The sequence below is a fragment of the Typopeltis vanoorti genome, chromosome 26 (assembly GCF_054136105.1).
Source record: "Typopeltis vanoorti isolate ZY-2024b chromosome 26, IOZ_Tvanoo_1.0, whole genome shotgun sequence".
NCBI lineage: Eukaryota > Metazoa > Arthropoda > Arachnida > Uropygi > Thelyphonidae > Typopeltis > Typopeltis vanoorti.
The window spans coordinates 11,735,714-11,762,061 of NC_143574.1; the positions used below are offsets into that span (position 1 = coordinate 11,735,714).

At 36.0% G+C, this 26,348-nt stretch overlaps 1 protein-coding gene across 1 annotated transcript in view; it reads left to right on the forward strand.

The window, feature by feature from the left end:
* Window positions 1-26,348, forward strand: part of LOC150092326 (uncharacterized) — a 279,626-nt gene that overhangs the window by 69,004 nt on the left and 184,274 nt on the right. Inside the window, exons 3-4 of the mRNA XM_090414847.1 lie at window positions 8,939-9,027; window positions 20,142-20,332. Of these exons, the coding sequence (XP_090270973.1) occupies window positions 8,939-9,027; window positions 20,142-20,332 (280 nt within the window). The remainder of the gene's footprint in view (window positions 1-8,938; window positions 9,028-20,141; window positions 20,333-26,348) is intronic.

Genomic DNA, 26,348 nt, shown 5'->3' on the forward strand with positions numbered 1-26,348 from the left:
ATTGTTGGTGGCGCTGCGTTTGCTTATGTATTGCATAAGCAAAAAAGTAAACATATCCTTGTTTAATTTTCGTGGTTATTTACGTTTCAGCAAGTGATTTGACCCCAATAAAAGACAGTGAGAACTTTTCGTAAGCCATTTTACAAACCTTTCTTGGTTTAACTTCGTAACAAGTTGCGAAAATTGTACTCGACTTGAAACGCTATTTCAGAGTATTGAAGCACTTTGTTACATATCGAAGTAGGCTTAGTTTGATTGGTTAACTGAAATGAGGTTACTTTTCAGCTTAATACGTACAGGTTATGGCGTTTTTCTTTTTATAATCTTCTGTAGAAAGGAGTTCCTATAGATTTCTTTTTTAATGGTAAATTTCGTCAAAATAGATATGACTTAACCGACTTGGAATTAGAAATCTCAAAGAAATTACAAAAGTCGAATATACAAGGTTTGAGTATTGCAATCTTCTGATTGAAAATTTTACTATCGACATATCAAAATATTTGGTCGCAATGTATCATGAAAATACTTTAACTCGAGCATGTTAGCATAGCCCTAGATCAGGTGTCGGGAACTGATTGCACTATTTTTAGCGTTCTGTAAAATGAGCTGGGGGGCACATTTGCTCAAATATCGATTATGCAAATTAAAACTTCTGTAATGAAAACTTAAGTTTATCGAGTTAATTAAAATTGTGATAATCTGACACTTAATGACAGCAAGGGAAATTACTGACAGAGGTTTAAGTGAGGGCTTGAGATACTTTTTCATAAAAACAGATAAATCTGGATTTAGCTTATGGCTCGCAGAATTTTTTAATGGCTCCTGATAGTCCAAATTCCTGATCTCTGTACTAACAGGAATTGAGAATTTAGGGTAGAACAGATAAGTATAAATGAATCTGCTACTAAACTATCAAAATAGAATGCACCGTTACTAGCTAATTACTAAAAATCACTCGTAAATGATTTTTTTTTTTGAAATTCACAGTACTTGAATTTTTGGAAGAGGCTTTCAGCCGATACATTTGAGTTGTAAGAGGATCTAGTATTTAAGACATCGGTCATGAAAGATTCTTGAAGCTTTGAATTATTTGGGTACTACAATGAGAAAGAGGAATGGAGAGTACTGTCATGAAGTTACGTCACATATATTCTCGCACGTGCCACTAAAGACATCTGAGAGGAAGGTCTAATCACGACATGCAATGAACGATAGGAGGGGAAACTGTAAATCAATCCCATGAGAAAGGGCAGGAGGGAAACCATACGGTGGTAGCTTGAAAGATCATGATAGACGATCAAATTGTCTTAAAAATATTAAGTCAATGTGTGTCTCCATCATTCCATGGCCTGGATAAAGGTTAGCCATGAAAGACGGTAAAACCTTTACCAAGTTTAACACAAAAGTCAATCGCAGCTCTGTTTGAAACTCATTTTCCGACCGTTCGTCAAAACAGTGTCACTCTTGGCACTATAACTCGGCTTCTAATGAAACAAATCATAAACAATTGACACAACACTAATGAAGGTTGCCGCTTTCGACAACAAAACGATACAACAGGTGGCGCCACTAGTTTCTTCTATTTTCAAAAAGTTCGGTTTCTTTTTGGACAGAGGGCGTAGAACGAGAATGGCGGAATCCATATTGGTGATTACTAATTCACCGAGTTTACTGAGAGTTGGCTGACTTTCTCAATCGATTTCGAGAGTATTGAAGCTAGGGCAATGGTACGAGACTTTGGGTGACTCCCTCTCCCTTTTTTTTTTTAGGAAAAAGGCTTGCTTTCATGCTGTTGGGTAGATGCCAGATGGGTATGATGGCGTATATAGAAAATACAGAATGGATTTTAATTCTCCAGCCAAAGTTTTAGCACAAATGGAGGATACCATCTGGACCAAATTATTAGCATCAAGGCTGTTCAGTAGTTTTCTGATGTTACCCTTCTGACGAAACGTTGGTCGCACCAGAGGACTCGATTGTCATTCATTTGAGCAAGAGGCAAGCTTAGAGCACTTGGCCCTTGCGAAATGTTTGTGTTACACAAACACTTGTGTAACACTGACTGCAAATTCAGTGAACAAAGATTATGTACAGTCGTATTTCAATTTTGTTGCTGACCATTGCAAGCATATTTCGGTGAAGTTAAAGCGAGTTAACCAGTCTTACTGGGGGTGGGGGGGGGTGCCAAAGATTTCCGAAGAACTGTTTCTACTCCCGCAAAAGGATCAACCGGTTATTCCAGACGGATATGACTTATACCAGAGTATAACAGAAGCTCGTGACAATATCGGTCGAACAATAAACCCATGAGTGTAGAAGATTCGATTAAATACCCGGATATAAGTCGAAGTATTGGGAAACTGATTTACAGACTTGGGATATCGGGAACTGGGATAAGTGGGAAGATCCTTGATCAAAAACTTGTAACCATGGACATCCTGAGGACAGCGCAGGCAATATTAATTATCTCCGCCCCTTCCGTAATAATTCGTCGATTATATTTGATAAACATACTAATTATATAATAGAACATTCACTCCTCGGCCTACATAATCTTTCGATTTCATAATTTGTATTTTTTCCATAAAGTTACTTTTGCGATTCGATCTAACTCTTACAGATTAATTTTCTTAAACTGATGAGTTAAATTTGGTATCTAAAACATTGAAGTGAATGCCCCCCCCACGCAGACTATTTGCCCTTGCTCCATAAATAACAGCTGGTGTTCTCGCTTTCTCGTTTTAACTAATTTGTAGCGCGGCGATGAATAAAACATGAGATAATTCCATTGCAACATGGAAAACACGTATGCACGCGCACACGTTAAGAATTTTTAATTGAATATCATATTAGCATAATTAGGAAGTCTTATGAATGAAGGAACATGAACGTTTTGGGTTTTTTGTAGTGTATTTGCGCGATTTGAATCAGCCCGATTATCGACATCTTTAAATTAGTTTATTTATGACGTTTGAATCAGGAAGAGGGGTTTGCCGTTATTTACTGTTCTCAAAATAGCAATTTAAATAATCAAGTAGACTTACTGTTTTGTTTCTGAAGCTAGTTTGACGTAATTGAAGAAGAGTAAAAAGTTGTGAATGAATCACTGGATATATTACGAAACTGGGTTTCTATATTTTCTTTAAAAAAATATATATATAATATTCGTACATACTACTGAAATAATGGTTTTGGAAAATGAGCACTGTGTGGAGAAATAGCCTAGCTACGTCCTCGACCACAAGTCTCCGTGCAGCAAAGTTCAATTGATTCAGCTAACTACGTTTTTCAAATGTGACGTCTTACTCGCTATTAAACTAAAGCTTTTTTTTTTTTTTTTGTTCATATTGGTTTCGAAATGTTTGCTCATCTGAAGCTCGTGTCACAACTCTGTCGTTTGGTAGAAAGTTTCTCATTGGCTATTTGTGTTTTTCCTGCTTTACAGACAACTGTATATACGTACGCCTAAATTTTGAAGGATAGTAAATTATTATAGAACCTCTAAGGAGTTGGACTCGTCGTTAAAACAATGGTGGAATTGTAAGTATGATTTTTTTTTCTTTCTATCGAGTATCGCTTTGAAATGATTTTTCTGCTGCTTGTCCTGTTTTCTCGAAATTGACTGTGATCAGTAGAGTAGCTGATCACTCGGTTTTCGTTACACTGTAGATAATAACTCAAGATCATGCTTTTTAAATTAAATTAATAGTACAATTACATCAATATTTATTATATTCTCTGAGTCCTAGATTTTTTTTCCCCGAAAAATGTTTCCACTTGCATATGATATGATAATATTTCAAACGTGGTGACAAATTAAACTGGGAAATAATAAAATTTTAACTTTAAACAAATGAAGCCGTGTGCTCGCGCATGTACGTATGTAATATAACCAATTTAAAAAAAAAAAAATCGGTCAAATCCGTTTTGACCGGATTTCTCCAGGCATGAATAAATATGAACTAAAATGTATTTGACTACTAACTTTTCATAATTTTTTCCCCCGTATTTCTGCATTAATTTGTTTTTATTTTGAGTTAGAACATATATTATACATGCCAGCGATTCGCTCTAATTTTATAAATGTTGTCATCTGTTTCAAGCAAAACTAAATTCGACCGATCGAGTATGAAATTTCGTATCACTAAATAAGCTGAAAGTTAGTTTTTGTGAACACTTCCATTTCACAATAAGTTTTAATTATAATTTAAACAACTGCAATAGATAGTCGTGAAGGTTTTGTTAAAATTTCCATTTTCTTTAAATTTGAAGTATCACTTGTATACTTCAAATGAAGTATCATTCGAAGAATGGTGGCAAAATCACCATTCTTCGAATTCTGTGATGCGGGGGTTAGAAGCGAGGGCTCTCATTAGCTGTAATGAAAGTATTAAATAGGCCATACTCAAAACTTTCTGCCAAGGGAGAAATCGCAGTGACGCTGATGTAGAGGAACTGTAAAATAATTTCTCTCATTATGATTTACTTTTATTACAGGGATAAACGCAGTGTTTTAACACCTTATTAAAATCTGCAGCTAATCCCATCCTTTTCATTATGTTTTAACTAATCAGAGGGATCGACAGCATGCTTATATTTCGTTAACAGTCACCGAGCTGATTCATGATATGTCATAGAATTATACAAACATGCTTTTTCCTCATTCTTGAGAACGTCACTTCCTATTTGTGTGTGTGGTTCACAGATTTGCTTCTACAAGACGCGCATCAGACTCGAGAGGATCGAAAGATGCCTTCCCATTTAGAAACCTTAAAATCTGGTTAGTCTACTTATTAATTAGTAAATGTTTTACTGCTGCAATCGGCAATATTTAGCTAACGCACTCAACGGATATTCCAACATAAAGTGCCATTTTCGTATAGCATGGCTTTAAATTACATGAATTGGAAGCTGAAACGTTAAGACTTATAATTAAAACAATGGAAACTAAGTACAGTGGTATCTCGCTAATCCGAACTAATAAAAACAGTGCTCGTTCGGATTAGCAAATTTTCCCCCTAAGAGAACAATAGTTAGCGTTTAAGACAAAAATAATAAGATTCTAATGGTACATAAATTTTAATTCTGTAAATAAATCAAGTAACTGATAGGAAAAAAAGCTACTGAACTGTAATGTAAAGCTTAAAAAATAATACAGTACACAAGTTTATTTTAGTAAAAAATTTAGTTTTCTATGTAGTTATATTGTTGAGGATTCTGATTTAATAAAATTGCATAGTTCAGTACATAGCTTAATTTGCGTAAAAAAAAAATCACTTTCTTGTACACGACACACACAAGTTTCACAAAATAAGTTTTTTTTTATTTTGTAAAAAAAAAAAACACTGATTTTCTTTTACTTCTTGGAATCTAAACTTTTTTCTAATGCTTCTCGGAGCTGCATCAGCAATAAAATTTTGTGGAATGGCGTATCATTCTGCTTAGCCCATTCTATACGCATATTAAAACTGTCAACTGCCTCTTCATGTTTTATTTTTTTTCTTCGAGTTCTTCATCGTCTTTTAACTCATTCTGTAGCGTCATATTTATAATTTCGGCATCTGATTGATTTCAAATTCGGTGATTCATGCCGACAATACAGTACGTACTATACAGTATAAAAAAAAGCGAACGTGAACACACAATAAATCAAAATAGGCCTACAATATAACTGGACAATCGACAGTATGAAAAAAATACTGTACTGTAATAAAAGTGAAAAATCCTCCACCCCCGTATGAGACCGGTTAATATGGTGGTTAGTATATGATTTGTGCTTACAAGATTTATAATAAAATTAAATAATTTATAATAAATCTCTCGAGTCTGCGCGTCTTGTAGAAGCAAATCTGTGATGAACCCCACACGCAAACAGGAAGTGACGTTATCAAGACAAGTGTCCTCTCAAGAATGAGGAAAGAGCATGCTTGTATAATTCTTAACTTTGAGACAATTAAGTTAATTAAGATTTAAGTGTCTTAAGTGTCTTAAGTGTCTTAAGTGTCTTAAGTGTCTTAATTGTCTTAATTGTCTTAATTGATTTAAGTGTCTTAAGAATTAAGACTTAAGTGTCTTAAGAATTAAGACTTAAGTGTCTTAACAATTAAGACAATTAAGTCTTACGAAAGAAATTATTCCTTGTAATAATCGTAAAGAATTCTTCTTTTATAATAAAGATCTCAATATTCAAGCTGTTCGATTCCCTGCATATATTTTTAAAATGCCCTTCGCACGCATCCATTTCTTCATATAAACAGGCTTTGTTATAAGTAGTGTTCTATTGGAAGCAGGTGTTTCAATAACAATATATCTACCACTGCAATGGAAGTGCATTCTGTTTCTCGTTTGGTGCAAACATGTGGCTGCCTGAAACTGCTAATCTGTTCAGACAATTTTGCCATATTTTTAGCTCGCGTGCAAGTACAATGTTCTGCTTATGAGTGCAAACGAAATAATACACTGACATTTCCACACGTAAACAGCATATGGTGCTGTACACGTGCTTAGACCAGTTGTCTGTTATTGTTTGAAGAATATGTGAAGAACATTTATTCGTTCTCGCAGATGCTCATAAATTAGCTTGTGCTTCCACCTTGTGACACATTTGGAAACGTGCTTCAGCGTGCCCAGAGATGTCTTAACTGCTTAATATCAAACAAGTCTTTCACATCTATTGAATTAAGAAATATCAACTAGGTTTGATATTAAGGTATTGATTACCCTTTTAGCTATATTGAGAAATGTGGTTAGTGACGTGCAAAACATTCGCGTAGTCGAAAGTTCATTCCGGATTGACGTACTTGAAGATCTTTGATAATTATGGCGAGCCTTTTTATTTATATTCCGAAAATGACTATAAATATTCACCGCTGTTCGTACACTAAGTATAATAAATTATTTGCATTCTATTTCATGGAGAACCTAAACGAATCTTATTTTCAAATGGATTAGTTTTACTAATTAACTTTTTTTATTTAAAATTTTTAAATTTAAACGAAAGAAATTAAGTTACACATTCATTTTATGTGTAACTTAATTTCTTTTTTTTTTTAAATGCGAAGAATGGAAAATTTAAATAGCATAGAATTAGACTTATGCGCAATATTTGGTCACATGTTCTCCGAATGATATTGCTTTGTTTACCTGTGACGTCTTCCAAAAATGGATTTTAGGCCAGGTGGCCTGTTCCGGTCTTATACCATCTCAATTCTTGGGCTTCTGATTCTTCTTTTTCCACTTATTTTTTGTACTCTGCTGTTGTCCATTCGATTTAAATGTTCTATCCAGTTTTGTTTATACTGTCTTATGTAGTAAATAATTGGTTTTATATTCAGGGATTTTAAAATTTCTTCATTTAAATACATTATTTACCATTTACTTTGACAAAGTTTGATATTTTAGTGTCTGTCTTTTACTACTTCGTATGATAAATCAGATCCCAAGTATCTGAAAGTATTTACTTGTTCTGTTTTGTTATCTATCACCTAAGACGTAAATAATTATATATATGGGTTTATACTAGAGTTATTTTTAAGCGAGTTTATCCACTTTGGAACGGTAGCAGTTTCCTCCCACGAGACAAAACGGTCAGACAGTGTCATATTTCATTTTATCGACAAGATTAACCCTCCTGTTATGTCACTTTCTAGGAGATCAAGTTACTTGGCCTTGAAAAGTCTATAAATGAAAAATGAGATGGGGATTTGAGGTCATTTTTCGTCGTTTAGTGTTCTGTATGCTAACAGAACATCCACTCAATAGTGAGTATAATCGAAATTGAAAACTGCACGTAACTTTCACATGCTTTATGCTGGGAGATCTTGATCTATATTTCAGAGGACTACCTTCATTGGCATATTTTACATGGATGTAAAATATGCCAATGAAGAATGATCTGTTAACCCTTCAACGTTTTAAACATGTAAAAACAGCACATAGCATGAGTCTAGAACAATATAATACATGAAGGTGGCTTTTCTGGAAGCTTTTTCTCCCTGTATGGCAGTCATGTTGATATGGATTTACATGGAAAACTGCTCCGAAGTGCTCTTCAAAATCTTTAACATTTCAATAAATTTAATTTAGCTTATTTTTCATGTTCGCTTATTGTAGCTGATGTTTTAGCGACAAGAACTGCTTTTTGTATGTTTTTGTATAATCTGGAACTCGCTCGTTAATTATTAATAAAAAAAATTATTAATTTTTTCTTTTTTTAAAGAGAAATTCTTAAAGGATGTCAGTGTTTTACATATGCAGCTGCTGTTTTATTTTTCTACGCAGAACTTAAGGGTGTACGCTATTCATTGTCATTTCTGCTGTCTTTGTACTTTTCCCTTTCCGTAGCCTAAGCTTCCTGAAAAATTTTACATTCTCAAGGATGTTCATAAATACTCCAAGGTATAAGTTTTATCGTCATGTGAATTCATGAGCATTTCATAAGTTCTGCATACGCATGCATAGTCCAAGGGTTGATGTAATGGTTTTCATCTTACGTTAGTGGTAAGCTAGCCTTAGTAAAAACGTGCACTTTTCTGTTTTTAGCGTGCTTGGTCTGCAAAATATTTGCTCAAAATAGCATTTCAGGTCTGTTGTGCATTTTGTTAATTAGAATTGAAACTTCATGGAGAAAGTCCAATTGAGATTCACAATGGATTACATGAAGTTTGTGGAATATTCCAGAGCAAGTGAGAATTTTTTTTTTCCCCCTTAATAAAATGCTCTACTAATAATCTCCGTTACTTTTGCATGAGTGGGAGAAAAGTAAGAGGCGTCAACCATTTAATTTGAATTATTGAAAGTAGAATATTTTTTCTAGCGCGTTTCTTGTTATTTGTGTTATGTACATATTGTAAAGAAACAATAAACCTGTTTTTTACTTTCAATAAATAATGGAAATGCGTGAGTTTCCAGTATAACACCAATGCGTTATTTTTTCTAGAAATCGAGAAGTATACGCCACTTTAGACATGTCGGCCTTCAAGGAGAATGTTACAAGATCGTCGTACGACATTTTAGCCCAAGGAGGAGGTATGTTATTTCTATTGATTTTAAGTTTAGATTGAAAATATGAAATAAGCAGTGACTTCATAACTTTGCAGAATTAAATTTTCCGTTACGTATATGAGATGTCTTGCAGACTTTTTAGGAAGTTTTTAACCAAAAAATACATAGAAAGTTATTTCGATCAAAAACGAAATCTCTCTTCATATAAGGGTAATGTTGGTATCTTAAAACTGTATACCACCACTATAGAATTGCCCCGTTCAAAGATAAGAACCAGTAGCAATACATTGTTAACCCGATGTTGGGTTAAAAATGTATTGTTACACTTGGGAGGCGTAATTTGACTGTGTATAACTAAATTAGCATTAAGCTGATAATATTTAAAACTAATTATACTATTATGGTGATGATATAAAATGATTTTGATAATAGCTGCAATGTTTTTCACTTTAGATACTTTCTAAAACAGCCATAGCGGACAAAACCTTCGAACAGATGTACAAATATGCCGGCAAGCACGCAGGTGCTGCTATTGTATAGCCGTAGTTGACGTTCATTGGCTGACTAAAATCGCGTTCGTTTATTTAAAATGTTTTGACAAAGCATAGTCTGAGGAAACTACACACCTTTTTTTATATTCTGAAGGACAGCCAAAAGTACTTCTCCCCAGCTTTGGTTACAAAGCAAACTATTCTTAAGAAATTCTTGTTTACCCCAAGTATGAGCAAACCGTTTTGCAGGTGAAGGAAATTCACGACTACACATTTCTATAGAGGGTAGGTGGCTTCACATGTCTTAGTATTCCATGCGCAGCACACAATTTCGAACTTGTACGTTGCTATGCAACTATTGGAGAGCCCAGTCTTCCCAGAAGAAAAAACATGACCGAAACTCCCTTCATCGGTATTCCCGGAGGATTTTATAAATCGTAGAATTCTAGTGAATTTGATAGCTTCCTCGATAATCGTAACAGTTACATGGATATCTCTCTCAATGTATTATTATTAATATATTATAGAAAATAACAAGACACAGCTGGTTCATGGCTAGGATGAAATAATCTAGCTAACCTCACTGAGTCTACATAATTAAGACTATTGTTCGCCCTCGCGTTTGCTTGGATTCGAATTCCGTCTAGAAGAAGCAAACCTTTACTGTTTTTTCAGGAACTTGAAGCTTCTACGAAATTTAAGTTTTTCATCCCGCAAAACAAGCAACATTATTTACATTACTAGATTAGAAAAATGCCCAATTACGGACATAATACAGTGATCTCGCAACCTTTACAGCTTCGGCTGTAAATGAAAAACAAACCTTCCTCGCGAGCTTAGATGGTCCTTTAGACAACCCTTCCTTCATTCTTGGATTTTGAGGTGTCTGCTGTTCTGTTTTTTCGTTATTCCATCATGTACTGGAGTTCGAGAGTTTTGACACAGTACTTATATGCTTAATCTGATAATGCACCGATAAAGGTGTGTGGTCAGAAATTTTGAATTTCAAAATGGGAACATTTTTATAGTTGAGTGTTTCACAACAAATATCACATTCCTCCGTAGCTGGAGGAATGTGATATTTGTCCACCACTTAGAAGATCTCTACTAAAATCCCGTGTAAGACGTCTGTATGAGAACAACAGGGGCGAATTTTTTATGCTTGCTGTGAAAGCTCATTAATTGAGAAAGAAGTAATATTTATTTATTAATAAATGCATGCATATAAGCATTCCATTTAGGCTTTTATTTTTGTAGACTGAAGACGTCTTAAACTTCTGCAGCAATAATTGAGCTTTGCGTTGTGTATCGAAGGCCGATGGTTGCTCGTCTAATCAAAGCTGGCTTGGCTTGCTCGATTGTAGGAGTTTCCAGGTCCTTGCTGCAGCACTGAGATTTCATGGGCATGCATAGCCATTTCCGCTCCCTTCACGTCGTCTTAAACACAGACCATACGCAGTCAAAGTAGCTTCAGCCAGCCTTTACATGCATTTTGCTTGGGAAAATTAAGTTACAACCAACTTTTTATGACTGTTATTGGCCAGTTCATAAAGAACCATAGGGTAGAACTTGTATTTAAGTAGCTAAACTGAAAAAGATAAAGGCGTTAGCTGATTTTTTTTTTTTTTTTATTTCTGTACATACAGGGAGTGGGCGAGGCCGTTTTTAGCCCTATCTAACTTTTGGAGACTGAGTGGGCAGTTCAATCTCCACTGGTACCCAATTAGAGATAGCTGGCCCAAGGCTATCACTAAGTGGCATGCAGTGAAGAGCGACTGCTCGACAAGTGCCGCCATCTGCTGTCCCTAACACTCATATTTTTAATGTCTGAAATAATGTGGGTTCTACGATCGATTTTCTTGAGTTTCCAGGAGAAAAACCTGCTTGCCCGTGCCAGAGATCGGCTAAAAAAGATACATTTATTTTACAAATGATATTCTATTTGTATGATTAAATGTACATAAATTTCTAAATATAGTTTTAAATGGTCAGTAATTGATTATTCCGCTAATCAGATTTCAATCACACCTCTCATTCCCTGAATGATGACAAGAGCAAGCATGAATTCAAGACCAGCATTTTCCCCTGGAGAGCAGCTATTCCCCCCCCCCCCCAAAGGAAAAAAATTCACATATGTCTGAATTTATCGCTGCCTTAATATGCAGTTAAGACAGTATCATGACACAAACAAACCTTCCCGAAAATTACACAAGCAGTTAACGGATATGATTTTGCTAATCTCCTTGCTTTAGCTTGTTCTGGTGTGGGCTGTTTGGAATTATGGCAATAGCGACTGAGGCTATGAAATGAAATATTGCACATGCTTTTCTTGCCGATTTGCTTATTCTATGAATGATAAAATTTCCGAGAAAAACAAGTCCCATCCCCGTAGAAGACCTGCTACTTAAAATTAAAAAGGAGCCCTTATTTAAGGTCCTATGCATTTAGCTCTTCGGGGGAAACCCACATGAATATAATAATAATAAAAGCTCTTCGGCTAAGTCCATCGGTAACGATCTCCATAGTGATATTAGTTTTTCGAGAGATGCGATGTTATTAATTGAAAGAATATGAATACTGTATATTCTTACTAGTAGCTTGAGTTCATTGCTTAGCATGTCGGCTGTTTGATAGGTACTGATTTTTTTAACAAAGAAATCGATGATTGATTGGAAAACAATTTAACCTGCAGTTTTAATAAAAATGCTAATTTGTCAAACAATAAATCGTGTAATTCGCTATCTTTTTAAAGGTGGAAAGAGGTTAATGTGGTTAAGATCAACTACGCTATTTCACATCTTAATTTCTTTTTAAATTTACCTGTTGATTTATAAACCATGTTTTTCCTCACTTATTTGCATTTGCCTGTGCTTAAATATTCTCTCTACAACTATCTCAAATATATACAACTATATCAAATTTTTCTAATTTTTCAGAACAAAAAGAGAATCGGAACATGCAGAGGCTCTTGCAAAGGGAGAACATATACCCTTTTAACAACCTTCTCGTCTGCATATTATGTTATGATCGCTCAAAGTTGGAGCAGATAGGCGAACATTTGCTAGAATTACTTGCTTTCAAAATTGAAGGAAAAAGTTTACTTTTCATCCAGCAAAATTAAAGGCAACCTTATATATAGGAATCCCTCATTGCATTTTAATAATACAATTCAACAGTAATGTTCCTTAAACAGTAAGCTGCCATCATTCATGCAGATGAGGTTTCTATATATGATTCCAGATTGCTTGCTTGTAATGTTCCAGCTTCTCTGGTAACTACCTCCTTTTCATCTCCTTTATATCCTAGTGATATCCTTCGAACCATTATCCTATCCTTCTCCATCATACTAGGATGGGTTAAGTCCTCTCTGTTGCAACCATTTCTTGTCTTTTATTCTACAATGGTTGAATTTTATTCAATCTTTTCTAATCTAAACCTTATTCTACCAATATCCTACCACCATTTATGTTGTATCGCATCTTCTTATTCACACTTATTTTAAACCTTTGTTGCTTTCTCTCCATAATACACTATCGGGTATCACATGGTACCTCTGAGGGACAATGGAATTTCCTCGAGATAGAGGCAGTATCAGAGTGTCTAAGATTTACCTCTCGTAAAACGCCAAGATTTTTATTTGTTTTGCTGCGCCACTTAGTGCTATTAGATTATTAAACATCAACAACCAAGAGGTAATCTCTGGACAGTACTTAATGATACCTATGAACTCTGCAGACGTGGCCAAAATATACCTTTTTCAAATATCTCGCATAGGTTCGCATTAATATTTTAAGTGGTGCATCAGATTCCAGAAATCAAAGTCTTTGTTAGAATCAAAAGCAAGGTTTATTATACTCAAAATTTGATACACGTAATAACACTAAATTAAATCCCATCTTAAGGGAGTTTCAGACAAGGTATATAAAATTCAAACACTACTATTACACTTATAAAATATTATACAGTAGCTTCCTAAAGTAAGAATTATATTAACCTTTGCTAATGCATTAATCATGTACTATTATCACAATCAATCTAAAACTCCGTAGCTCTGTCAGACTACACGAGATAACATTCATATCTTTCACAATCTCTTTATATTATGCCAATTCTTTACTCTAACCTATCCTTAACTTCATTCAATATAAAAGCGAACTTAAACACAACAACAGATAGTAAGATTAAATTCAATATCCCTCTAAACTGATAGCAATACAATCTTATCCTATATCATTAATGTTCTCTTTTATAACATTGATGTGGCACAAATCTTTCATTCATATACAGTGAAACACAAGCAAAGTCTACTTATCTTCCTTTATGGTTCTTTAAGGCATCATAAGTTCACAGGAAACTGGCCTTCTGTGGACAGCCTGACTTGTCCTTTTCCGCGGAGATACTGCCCTGAGACCCACGACTGCCTATCGGGATCCGTCCGGCATCGAGGCACCATCACCCTCCGCTACCATGAGGGATTGAACACACAGGAAATCCAGGGGAAAAAAAGCCTTGTTACAGGGTTGCATGGCCCTTATATTTTCTCCTTCCTTCTCGGCGATTCTCGCCCCTTTTGATGCCCAGCCGACTCACACTTGCTATTACGTCACAGCGTCCATTCTTTGCCCTGCTTATTGCACATATGCTGACGTGCGAGCCGCTCCTCCGGGTAACCTTTGGACTTGACTCTCCCCCAACTGTTGAATTTGTGCTTGCATTCCATAACTCTTTTATACATGTTTTATAATGCTCTGCTAATGTTCTACACTTTCAATATTAAATTAACCACATTCGTGAATGGCACAAAATATCTACTTATTTATCCTTTCATTACACATGCTTGATACACACACACACACACACACACACACACACACACACACACTACTTATTCTACACTTAGAGGCAATTTATTGTATTTATCTCATTCTTTTGTTTGGAAAAGCATGTTAGACTGTGATAAGATAGGAATACATAAATTTCCACTATCACAATCTAACACCTCCTAACGAGGGGTTACCAGAGTATTAATGTAGCCAGTTCGGCACTCCTCTGATGCATTCCCTAAATGCAATATTCATGACTGTAATCCGTGTGTGTGTTTGCGGGGCCGGTTTGCCTGCTTGCAGGATGAAAAACCCAGATAAACAGTGGGACCCCTGCTGTTCAGTCTAAGACCAGCTAACTTGGCTATGGCTGAAATAGATCCTTAAGCTCCTCCCATCAGTGATGGGAATCAAACCTAGGACACTCCTTCCCCAGGCATATGGTTACAAGTGCATAGCCACTAGGCTAACCACATGGAGTCAAAAGACTCATCGTGGGAGGTTGTTTTTAGGAAATACAAAGTCTGTCATACCACTCCTTGGACCCATTAACTGTCCCCACTCTAACCTTTCTCTCAGGCAATGCATTCTAAGGTTCAACTACCCTCCATGCAAAGAAACTACTCCTCACCCTCTTGCACACAACCTCCTTTTGTAACTTCCAGGGATGATCCCTTGTTAGTTCCTTCATGCTGTTCCACCAAGAAAGAATTCTCCAATATCTACCCTGTAATTGACTCTCAACAGTTTAAGTCTCAATCATATCGCCTCTTTCTATCCACCAAATTCTGCAGTCCACATTGCCTCAGTTGATCTTCATAACTCATATTGTACAATCCAAAAAACCATCTTTGTTATCTGCTTCTGTACCCTTTCCACAGTCAATTTATCCCCTTCAAATCCTGGGGACCAAATCTGAGAACAATAGTCTGAGTGTGGTCTGATCAGGGCCTTATACAATGGAATGATAACTCTTATATGTGCAGGTCAGCATCCTTCTCAGTATTACAGCAACCCTCTGAGTTACCCTCACCACCTTTGCAGTATGCTCCCTGAATCTATATTATAAATAACTAATTAATAATCTCCATAAAGTGAGCATATTTGTTATCAGAGGTCTTGTTCAACTGACATTATACTGAGGATGCTGACCTGCACATATAAAAGAGTGATAACTCTTTTATATGTGCAGGTCATCCATTGGAGTTGGTGAGCATTTTATAGTTAATACTATAAAATGCTCTCCAACTCTAATATTAGGCCACCATTAATCTATGCTGAGAAGTCTGTCACACATTCAGCTTTGCTTTAAACTCTTTCAGTTTTTGCATATACCACAGTCTCAGGTGGTGTATTCCTATTCATCCATTTTCCATGCAGAATTTGCTCATACTTACCAAAGCATACTTACAGCTTTTTTATGGTCTCTTGTTCTACTTCTGTCTGCCTCATTCTATGACAAATCATCTCAAATTAATCTGGTAGCAGTTCCTAACCAATTTATGTCTGAATTGCATATTTTCTTAATTTGCTAAGCTGTGTAATTGGTATTCCCTTGATGTCTTTGTACACAGTAGAGGTTAATAACATCTTAGCCATCGATCCTCTCCAAGATTTTCCCATGAAAACCAGGTGATCAGATCTGCACACGGTAATCGATATCTAATCTTATATGGAACCATAACCTCTTCTACATGTCAAGGTCCTCCTTATTTCCATAATCTACTGATGTCCTTATAATATTAGCAATATGACTCTTAAATTTCAAGCCCCTATCCACCACTCCCAGATCCTTCATTTTTCTTCCACATCTTACCAGCTGTATATGCAACATCCTTGCCTTCCAATTCCAAAATCTTTTACTTCTCCAATGTTGAACTGGTAGCACTTTCCAGTTCAACATTACCTACCCCATAATGTATTCAGATTTTTCTGTAAGGCCACTTCTGCTCATTACATAGTTCTCCCCATGCATCATCTACAAATATAATGGCTTATCTCGTATTATTAACACATTCTGTAGCATACAACTAATTGCCTTCCTTTTCTGGGATATTATGCTCTCTACATATTGGTTAGCCAACTTGTTAATTTTCCATCCATTCCAATTTAGTCAATACCTCGTGTGGCAATATCAAAGGCATTTGCAAAATCTAAATATTTTTGTTGTTGAAAGTTTCTCACTTGGTTATATTATAAATTAAAGATACCAAGAAATTATATATACTTAGTTTGATACCATGACTTATGCATTACTTCAACCTTGGTATCTCGCCTCCTGGTCTGGGTCCCACTAACAAGACCTCGATAAAGGTCGAAACTGGTCTGGGTGGGTAGTGACCTCTTCCCATAATGCATAGCATTATACACATCTGCAAGGAGATGTGCTTTGCAATATGGGATACTAAGGCCAAGTGATGCAAAGTCATACCATCTTTGCCATAAGCTGCCTCAGTCTTGAAAGATACTTCAGGTGCAAACTTTGTTTGCTTACACGTGGATAATGGATTAAACAAAGTACAGGTATCCTTTGCTTAATGCAAGGAAATTAATTGTGGCAATCCCTTGATATACGTGGCAAGAGTTTTGATTAACGCACCTTTAACCCTGCAGAGCTCGCAGCTGATCTGACAGATACATGCAAAATGTTTGATATAAATATTCTTACATAATTCAGTGTATAGCTTGGAGGTCATGAGTAGCTGTGCATCCATATGTTATGAGTGATCGCACTGTTTTTTGCTGTCAGTTTGGTTTAACAAGTGTTATGTAAAGGTGTAGTATTTAACAGTAAACTATATCTGAGAGATTTACCGTGACCTCTGATGTCAGTATAGCATGGGAGAGTTTTTTTATTCTTTGTTCAATAATTTCTAGATTGTAACTGAAAATAAACCATCTATTACTGAAATAGAGAGCCAAAGGTTTATTTATCATACATCTCCTCTAGGAGATGTGCTTTACATTATGGAAAATACTAAGGAAAGTGATCTGGAGCTTACACCACCTTCATTACAAGTTGCCCATAAGGTTGCTTATGCTTGCATCCGCCGAAACTTTTAGTTTCTATATATTCCACACGAAACTATTGTAGTTTCTATATTTGGTTATGAAATAATGTTGGATTCAGTATCCACTTACTGTAATTTGTACCATCATGTATTATATTTGCAGTGTTTTTTCTTTGTTTTATTGCTTGCTTGCCGAGTTCTGGAGAGTAATTTTGCTTGTTGGCATAGAATTTATGCTGATAAGAAAAAAACTAAAACTGTGCAAATGACTCTTGATAACTATTGATAAAAAAAATTGCAGTAAATAATGTAGGTAAGAGTATTTATTAAATATTTACTTTGCATTCATTTTTTGTCTTTCTAAAAAAATGAATTTTTGTGATTGTCTGTGGAAAAAATAGTGGTGTAGTTGTGGTCATTTGGTGGATTACGAGTGGTGGAAGCAGAGTTGTAGAGTAGATGCCCTCGCTCGATGAGTCTTTGTACTCCCTGGAGGTGACAAATAATAATAAATAAAATAAGAGTACCATATAAAACAAATTATTAATACAGTAATCGATGATGGACGAATTGTAATTTTTGCCATTGATTATTATATTTGATTAACGCAACTTTCATATACACAATAACATTGAGGGATTAATTAACCACATTAATCGAGGGATACCTGTATATATAATTTCTTGGCATCTTTTAATTTAACATCTAAATATGTTGCTATATATGCATCCTCGTCTGATGCATTTGCCACATTGGTCGATTGGTAGAGCCTCTGCTACTAATGGCTCACAAAAAGTTAAGCAAGTTTGAGTGTGGTTAGTTGTTGGAAGGAGACATTGTTCGATGCTGTTGGCACACTCTCCCTTGATGAGTCTTTGGACTCCCTGGAGGTGTAATAATAATTTTATATCCTTATTCTCTCCAATACCTTAAGCACTGCAAACATGCAGATCAGCTTATAATTCAGAGCTAATCTAATCATCTTTGTGAAGTGAAACAATTCTGCTTTATTTTCATTCCTTTGGGACTCTCCATGTTGCAAGACTAGTTAAACAGCATGCCAAGGCTTGTACAGTGGTACAGCTACCTCCCTTATCTATACTTGCCAGCTTGATCCTTATGTCAACAACATACCATAGTGTTTGAAACCTTTTGTAGGTATCATACCCTGTAAACTTCAAGCCTCTGACCATTATCCCTGGATCCTAAATCTCCTACCTTCTGGAGCAGTTTTTTTTTTTTGCTAACATAGTACACAGCCCTACACTTTTTTGCATTCTCAAGTGCAACACTGCACTTACTGATACTACAATGGTAACTTTACTCAATCACCCATGATTTTTCTTAACTTGATTGGCCAACTGCTGCTTACACTGTGGTTTGCTTTCTTGCCAAGTCAGCTTGATAGCCTTTCCTTATCTGATTACTTCCTATCTTATGCTGTCTCCATGATGCCTTATTCCAATTTCTCCACTTTACATTTACTTTAACTTCTGCCATTTTGGAATATGCACATTGCTGCTGTTAAACAGTTCTTAAATAGTGCCCAAGTAGTGCGCTGGTCTTTTTTTCATATCATTCTGCGATATTGCTCCAAGTTGTTTTTTGAGTTTTTATAATCACTAAAAGCTTTTAAATCTAAGATTGATTTTTAAAAGCTCAAGCTTTTAAAATCAATCTTGGTTGTTTCTTGAGCTTTTATAATCACTAAAAGCTTTTAAATGCAGATGCAGAAAATTCAAATGCAGAAAAATGCAGATTGTCACCACCCAGGTGATGATCACCTCATGCTCATGAACTGGAAGCAGTCAACACCTTGTTCATCCTAATATCCTTTGATGAAACAATGAAATCCAACTGTATACCCTCTATGTATATAAGGCAGTTTGACCTCTTCATTCCAGTGTAATTATAATTAAAATTGCCCATATAGATCATCCTTCTTGTCTGCTAGAACAATCTGTCTATAAATTTTCTTGTCACCATCCTCTACATCCCCAGGCCTATGGCAGTATCCAACTAAATATCTCATATAGCCTTAATACCAATGCCACTATTTTTCACTGTATTCTTCTTTACCTTGTATACAAAATTCTATCAATAGCACTCCAACTTCCTTCTTACGCTTCCTATCTTCATAGAAAGCATCTTCACATATGTTCCTGTCAGGATATCTTTCTCAGCCAATAACATTTCATTTTTATATACTAACAATTTTTGGGTAAACCAACAATGAATGCAACAACTTTGCTCTCCTTGATTTTGATATGCCTTAGTATTCATAAATGGTAAATTTCTCATTTCTGGGTCTATAAACTAGATTCATGCTACCTCTCATCTGGTTTTTTCCCACCTTGACCCTTCTCTTTATAATCTCCTGTGTTTTTTCCCAAGGCCCAGGTGATCTGTTATAATAGATTCCCTGTTCACCTTGACTTCCTCTCCCCATTTCCCAATCTGTCTTTCATTATCTATCATCTACTTCTCCTATTCTTCTTGCACTACTCTCCCTATCCATTTGCAAACATTCTTGGTCTTACCTTCCTGCTTGTTCATGTCTTAACTTTCTGAAATTTTTCATTCATCTTGCTTAATACTTTCCCTTTCAGCAGCATCTTCAGTTGATAAATAATGCCAAGAAAAAAAAATCTTTAGTCTTGATGTAGTTGGTTTGCAATGTCATATTGAATAGTGTTGACACTGCAAACAACTTTCCCTGTATCATATCCCTCCACCACATATTGATATTAATAATATAATATATATTATGTACAGTATTTTTTAATTTTCATAAATGGATATTACTTTTTCAGATCCCAGAGTGGCTAGTTGGCCCTTTATGCAAGATCAAAAATTCATGACAGGACTCGTGATGTTTTATATACTATTTGTGAAATTTATTGGACCTCGTTGGATGAAGAAGAGAGAGCCATTTGCCATAAAGCATTTAATGATTCTCTACAATATCGTACTTACAGTTCTAAATGCCTACATTTTTATTCAAGTAAGAAATGTTCATTAAGCTTCCTGAGTTTCATGCAATTAGATGACTATCACTAGCCTCTAGTTTTAAAAACAACTGATCATATTTCTAAAATTTTAGTATATAGGACTGCCTAATTGCAGCAAGTTTTTGCTTGGTTATAAAGTTTAATTATACTTGACAATTTTTTAAACCTTTTATCTTTATCCTTGACCTAAGTGTGAGCAAGCAATTTTTTTTTCTCATGTGGAGCAACATCGTGACTAGGTTTCTTGTGGAATCACTTTAGTATTTCATAATGCACAGCACACTTCGTTTTAGGCATATATGCTCCTATTTATTATAGTATACCACCCAGAATGGTTTCTTCTGCATTGATTTATAGCTTTCTGTAGATCTAGCTTAAAAGTTGAAACTGCTTGGGATTTCTTGTCAAAATTTGGCCATGAAAAAATACTCAGTGCAGGCTGTAATATTTATTTTATGGCATAGCATCTTGTGGGTTCATTCTTTTGATAGCCAATAGGTGTGAAATTTCCCTTATTTGAACTGGAAGAAAAGTAAAAATTGCATGCCTTGAAAGCACAGTCAAAGAGGATTTGACCATATGAAGTATGGGAGAGTCTTTGGTGATTGAACTAATAAATAGTATGGGAGTGATTGGGAGTCAACAATGAAAGCACAAGAGGTCTAGAAGAAATGAGATGTCGTGAGAGTGAGGGAGTAAATAAAAGTGTTAAGTAATGAAACTGGGAGAGTCATGCTGAATAGCATAGAAAATAAGGCCGTGAGCGAGCCTTGTTTAGACTTGAATAAAGTTATGAGTGCTAAAATATATGGTGATTGTATGATTAAGGGAATGGAGAGCAGTATGCCTGAGGAGTGCTTAGCTGGTGGAACAATAGAGTGGCTTTAACAACAAAGAGGGCATGATGCAGAAAAGATGATATTATGGTGGGTACAAATGACCTGAATGGTAGTATAAATCAGGTTGCAAAAGATTTAAGAACGCTTGTTAGATATTGTGAAGAAGAAAAGTGTCAATGGAAGGATAGTGTGTGTGTGTGTGCGCTGCCTCGTTTTGACAATTATGAGTTAAGTAGATGAGTGATGATAATATGATTGCAAGAATGTGGAAAAAAAACTTTGGAATGTGTTTGAAAGCAAAAGACAGCTGTATGCAAGAGATGGGTTGCATCTGAACATGGAAGGTCATAAGTGATTGAAGAAGTTACTGTTTTCTGAACAAGTTGAAGTTGGGCAGGGAAACTAAAATTGAAAACGTTGAGTGTAAGAGGGAGAAGCTTAAGCAGTGATTGTATATTTGCAGAATAGAGCAGATAAAAAATTGCATGGGACTACTGAAATTGGCCACATATATATCAGTTCTAAAGCTGGCACAAGAACTAAAGGTAATCTTCAATTTTTGTATACAAATGCAAGAAGCATTTGAAATAAGAGGGAAGACTGGAATATTAGAAGAGATTAGCCCTAAGATCCAAAGAAAATCCTAGGGAATTTTTTTAGCTATGTGGCCAGTAGGAGGAGAAATTACTGGAAGAATGATATTGTGGGATAAAAATGGGAATAGTGACTGATGCAGAGGACGTAGTAGAATTGTTCAATCAACACTTTATTGGAGTATTTCATCCTGGAGGAGTCAGTTTTAATGCTAGAGGGATAGGGCAGGTTCAAGGTTTAGAGATACAGGAGGAGGGTGTGTTTCAGATACTGAGTACTCTGGATGTCAGTAAAGCTTTGGGACTGGATGGTATTTCACTAAAAGTTTTGAAAGAACATGCTAGGGAACTGACAGTGCCTTTTAACCTGGCTTTTCAATGAAATTTGGCTGCAGGAAAGGTGCCCATGGAATGGAAAGAAGGTAAGATAGTGCCATTGCATAAGGGTGGTAACAGACTGGAAGTGTCTAATTATAGGCCAGTTTGTGTGTCATCAGTACTTAAGATCTTGGAGAAAGCAGCGAGGGACTATACAGCATTGGGCAGATGAGGGTAATGTCATCTGTGAGAGTCGACATGAATTTGTGCAAGGGTGCTCTTGTTTTAGCAATATGCTAACCTTTTATAATAAAGTTACAAGAACATTAGATGAGGGAAAGGCATATACTGCAATTTTCTTAGACAGTGAAGGCATTTGACAGGGTGCCACATGATAAGCTGATATTTAAGTTGCAGCACATGGATCTGGATGTCAGATTGGCCTTTTAACCTGGCTTTTCAATGAAATTTGGCTGCAGGAAAGGTGCCCATGGAATGGAAAGAAGGTAAGATAGTGCCATTGCATAAGGGTGGTAACAGACTGGAAGTGTCTAATTATAGGCCAGTTTGTGTGTCATCAGTAGTTAAGATCTTGGAGAAAGCAGCGAGGGACTATACAGCATTGGGCAGATGAGGGTAATGTCATCTGTGAGAGTCGACATGAATTTGTGCAAGGGTGCTCTTGTTTTAGCAATATGCTAACCTTTTATAATAAAGTTACAAGAACATTAGATGAGGGAAAGGCATATACTGCAATTTTCTTAGACAGTGAAGGCATTTGACAGGGTGCCACATGATAAGCTGATATTTAAGTTGCAGCACATGGATCTGGATGTCAGATTGGTCAACTGGATTCAGGATCGGCTGTCTGATAGGTATCAGAGTTGTGTATAGTGGAGCAGAGGGTTACAAGTGGGGTCCCACAGGGCTCAGTACTAGGACCTATATTGTTTAACCTTTATATCAATGACATTGCCAGTGGATTGCAAGGGGATATTCAGTTGTTTGCAGATGATGTGAAGCTGGGATGGAATATTAGTAATAGTGCAGATGTGGTAGCCCTGCAAGAGGATTTGAATAAGCTAGATAGATGGCAAATGAATGGGGGTACCGGTTTAATGCAGCAAAATGTAAGGTCTTGAGGTTTCGGGAACATTGATGGGATGCTGCATACTCTATGGGTGGAGTCCTACTGGAGGAAGTAGGGGAGACAAAATCTAGGGTTGATGATTGATAGAAACCTGAAATTTAGGAGACATATTGCAAAGGTGGTGAAGGTAACACAGAGGATTGCTGCAATTATGAGAAGGACACTGACCTGCAGAAATAAAAGGGTTATCATTCTGTTGTATAAGTCTCTGATCAGACCACACTTGACTATTGTTCTCAGATTTGGTCCCCAGGATTTGAAGGGGATAAATTAACTGTGGAAAGGGTACAAAGATGGTTTCAGGGCTGTACAATTTTGGTTATGAGGATCAGCTGAGGGAATGTGGATTGCAGAGTCAGAGTTTGGTGGATAGAAGTGATATGATTGAGACTTTTAAACTGTTGAGAGGTAGTTGCAGGGTTGACACTGAGAGTTCTTTTGCTTGGTTGAACAGCAGGAAGGAGTGATGACAAGAGGCCATCCCTGGAAGTTACGAAAGGAAACTGTGAGCAAGAGGGTGAGGAGTGGTTTCTTTGCATGGAGGGTGGTTGAACCATAGAATGAATTGCCTGGAAATCTGGTCACCTGGATTCCTAGGAGATGAGGAGGTTGTGGAGACGGTTCAGAGAAGAGTGACTAAGTTGGTGAATGATGTAAAAATGCCCTCTACATTGATAGATTGAGAGGTTGGTTGATAGGCAGAGAAGAGGGGAGATATGATAGAAACCTTTAAATTACTAAAAGGTTTTTATAAGATTGATGCAGGGGAAATGTTTCAGTTGTGTGATAGTGATGGAAGAACAAGAGGTCATCCCTGTAAATTAAGGAAAAGTGTGGTTAACAAGGGTGCGAGAACGAGGTTTTTTTGCCTGGAGGTGTGGTGAATGAGTGGAATGCATTGTTTGACTCAGTTGAGTTCTTTGTAAATGAATTCAAGAAGAGATATGATAGATATTGTTTTGATAGTTTGGGTCTCCCATGATGCGTCTGCTGACTCCATGGAGATACCTGTAATAATTTTAATGAACTCCATGGTAATGTGGATGTCTTAATCAGAGGTATCCAGTTAAGAGGACATCAATAAGTCATATTACTATAATGCCAAAACAGTCCTGAAGTGCCATCATAATTGTTTCAATCTTCATAAGTCTTCTTGTTAGGCTTCTCAAAGGAGTCAATTAGGTGGTTTCACATGGAAGTGGTCAATTTGTCCCTCCCATCTGAAAATTCAGCGTCTTACAAAGCCAAAAAATCGGCCAGAGAACATATAGTAAGCAAATATAATAAGATTGCATCATGACCATAGCTGCCTTTTTGTGATCCTAAAATGGCAACAAATACCAAAACCTGTAATTTACCATGTTATCCTATTTGCTCATCCATCATACTTTCACTGATACAAATAAAATAAGAACTGAGATTTAAAAACTGATACGTGTAGCACACTGACAGCTATCAGAGAATAATAGCTTCTAATAACAGCTAATCAATCTACAACCTGCTTTGCTAAGCTTAGCTTAGTTATTCCCAAATCCTTTAACTTAAAAATTATCCTACTAAAATTTTTCAATTAGGATTTTTTCATTATATATGCATACTAGGGGATCCCCCCCCCCCGAGTTCTGCACTGGTAGGCCAGTTCTCCTTGAATTCTGAAGAGTCGAAAGGAGATTTCTACCCTGGAGCTTACGGCACCCCCCCCCCCCCCAAGTTCTGGACTGTTAGGCCTGTTCTTCAAGTTTGAAGACTACACTTAGGGTAGCAGAGTTTCAAATAACTTGACAAAAAACGTGATGCAAAAAACGTTACAAAAAAGCTTATTTTATATTATAGAGTAGATTTAATGATGCAGTTATTTTATCTTTCACTTAAGTCATTTGTATCATTCTTATAACCACCACCTTTATCCTAATATTTTTGTTTTGTTTTTTCGCAGACCATGGCATCACTAGACTCACTGTAGGAAGTCCTTTTTGCCTTATTTGAACTTGCTCATTTGGTGCATTTATTACCCATTCTCTTAACATTCAATGCATTTTAGAAAAAAAAAAAAAAAATCTACTTCACATTCATTCCTTGTGCATGGTACTGTTATATATATATATATATATATATATCTATCTATCTCTTCTAGGAACCCCTACCATTCATGCAGTGTCTGATTTAATGAGTTATTAAATCTCAATCATCACTGCTACCACTCTTGTTTACAACCCACACCTTCTCAACCTATCTCAGTACTCTAGTTATGAGATAATCTTCAGTAACGTTTCATTTTTGAGCCTTCACTAAGATTTGCACATGTTCTAGATGTGTAGGACACATCTTCCCATAGTAATTCAGTGTTTTTATGCAAAGGCACAGTTCAGTTTCTAATCCCATTGGATTAGAAATTGAACTCATCTTCAGTATGCCAGTAATCTAATCCACAAGTACTGACATGTCTCATAAATTCAAGTCATTTATTAAGTATTATAATCTTGTCTACTTCACCTTCTTGAGTGCAATTTCAAGAATATAGACTACATGTTTTTTATGTCAAAATATAAACTTTTACTTGACAATAGTAAACTAAATATCACCATTGATCTCCACACAGATCCTTGCAAGTCCTCTCACATAATTTTCTGCCTATTCTTAATGTATTAACAATATAGTTCAAGGTTTGAAGGGAGAACTTGTCTGCATATGGTATAAAATAATTATCCAGTTATTACCCAAGACCCCATTGGAATCAGACTCATCTAGGAGGTCCTTTTATCATACATGCACTCATCATACCGTGCTTTAAATACACTCAAATTCTCTGCAGACACCACACTCTCAGGCAAGGCATTCCAATCGTTTGCAACTCTGCATGAAAAAAAACCTGCTTCTCACACCCTCTTTATACAGTTTCCAGGAATGACCTCTGTTTATCCCCTGATCTCTCACTATTTTCTGTAGAACCTCTCCAGCATTGATAATTATCCAGTTACCTGCAGTATGTCAATTTCTCCTCCCCAAGCTCTTTTAAGACATCTTAATTTCAGACCATTCTGATATATAAGCTACTAATTTACTATATTACCATTTTCTTTCCAATTCAATGTCAAATTTCATTTAATAA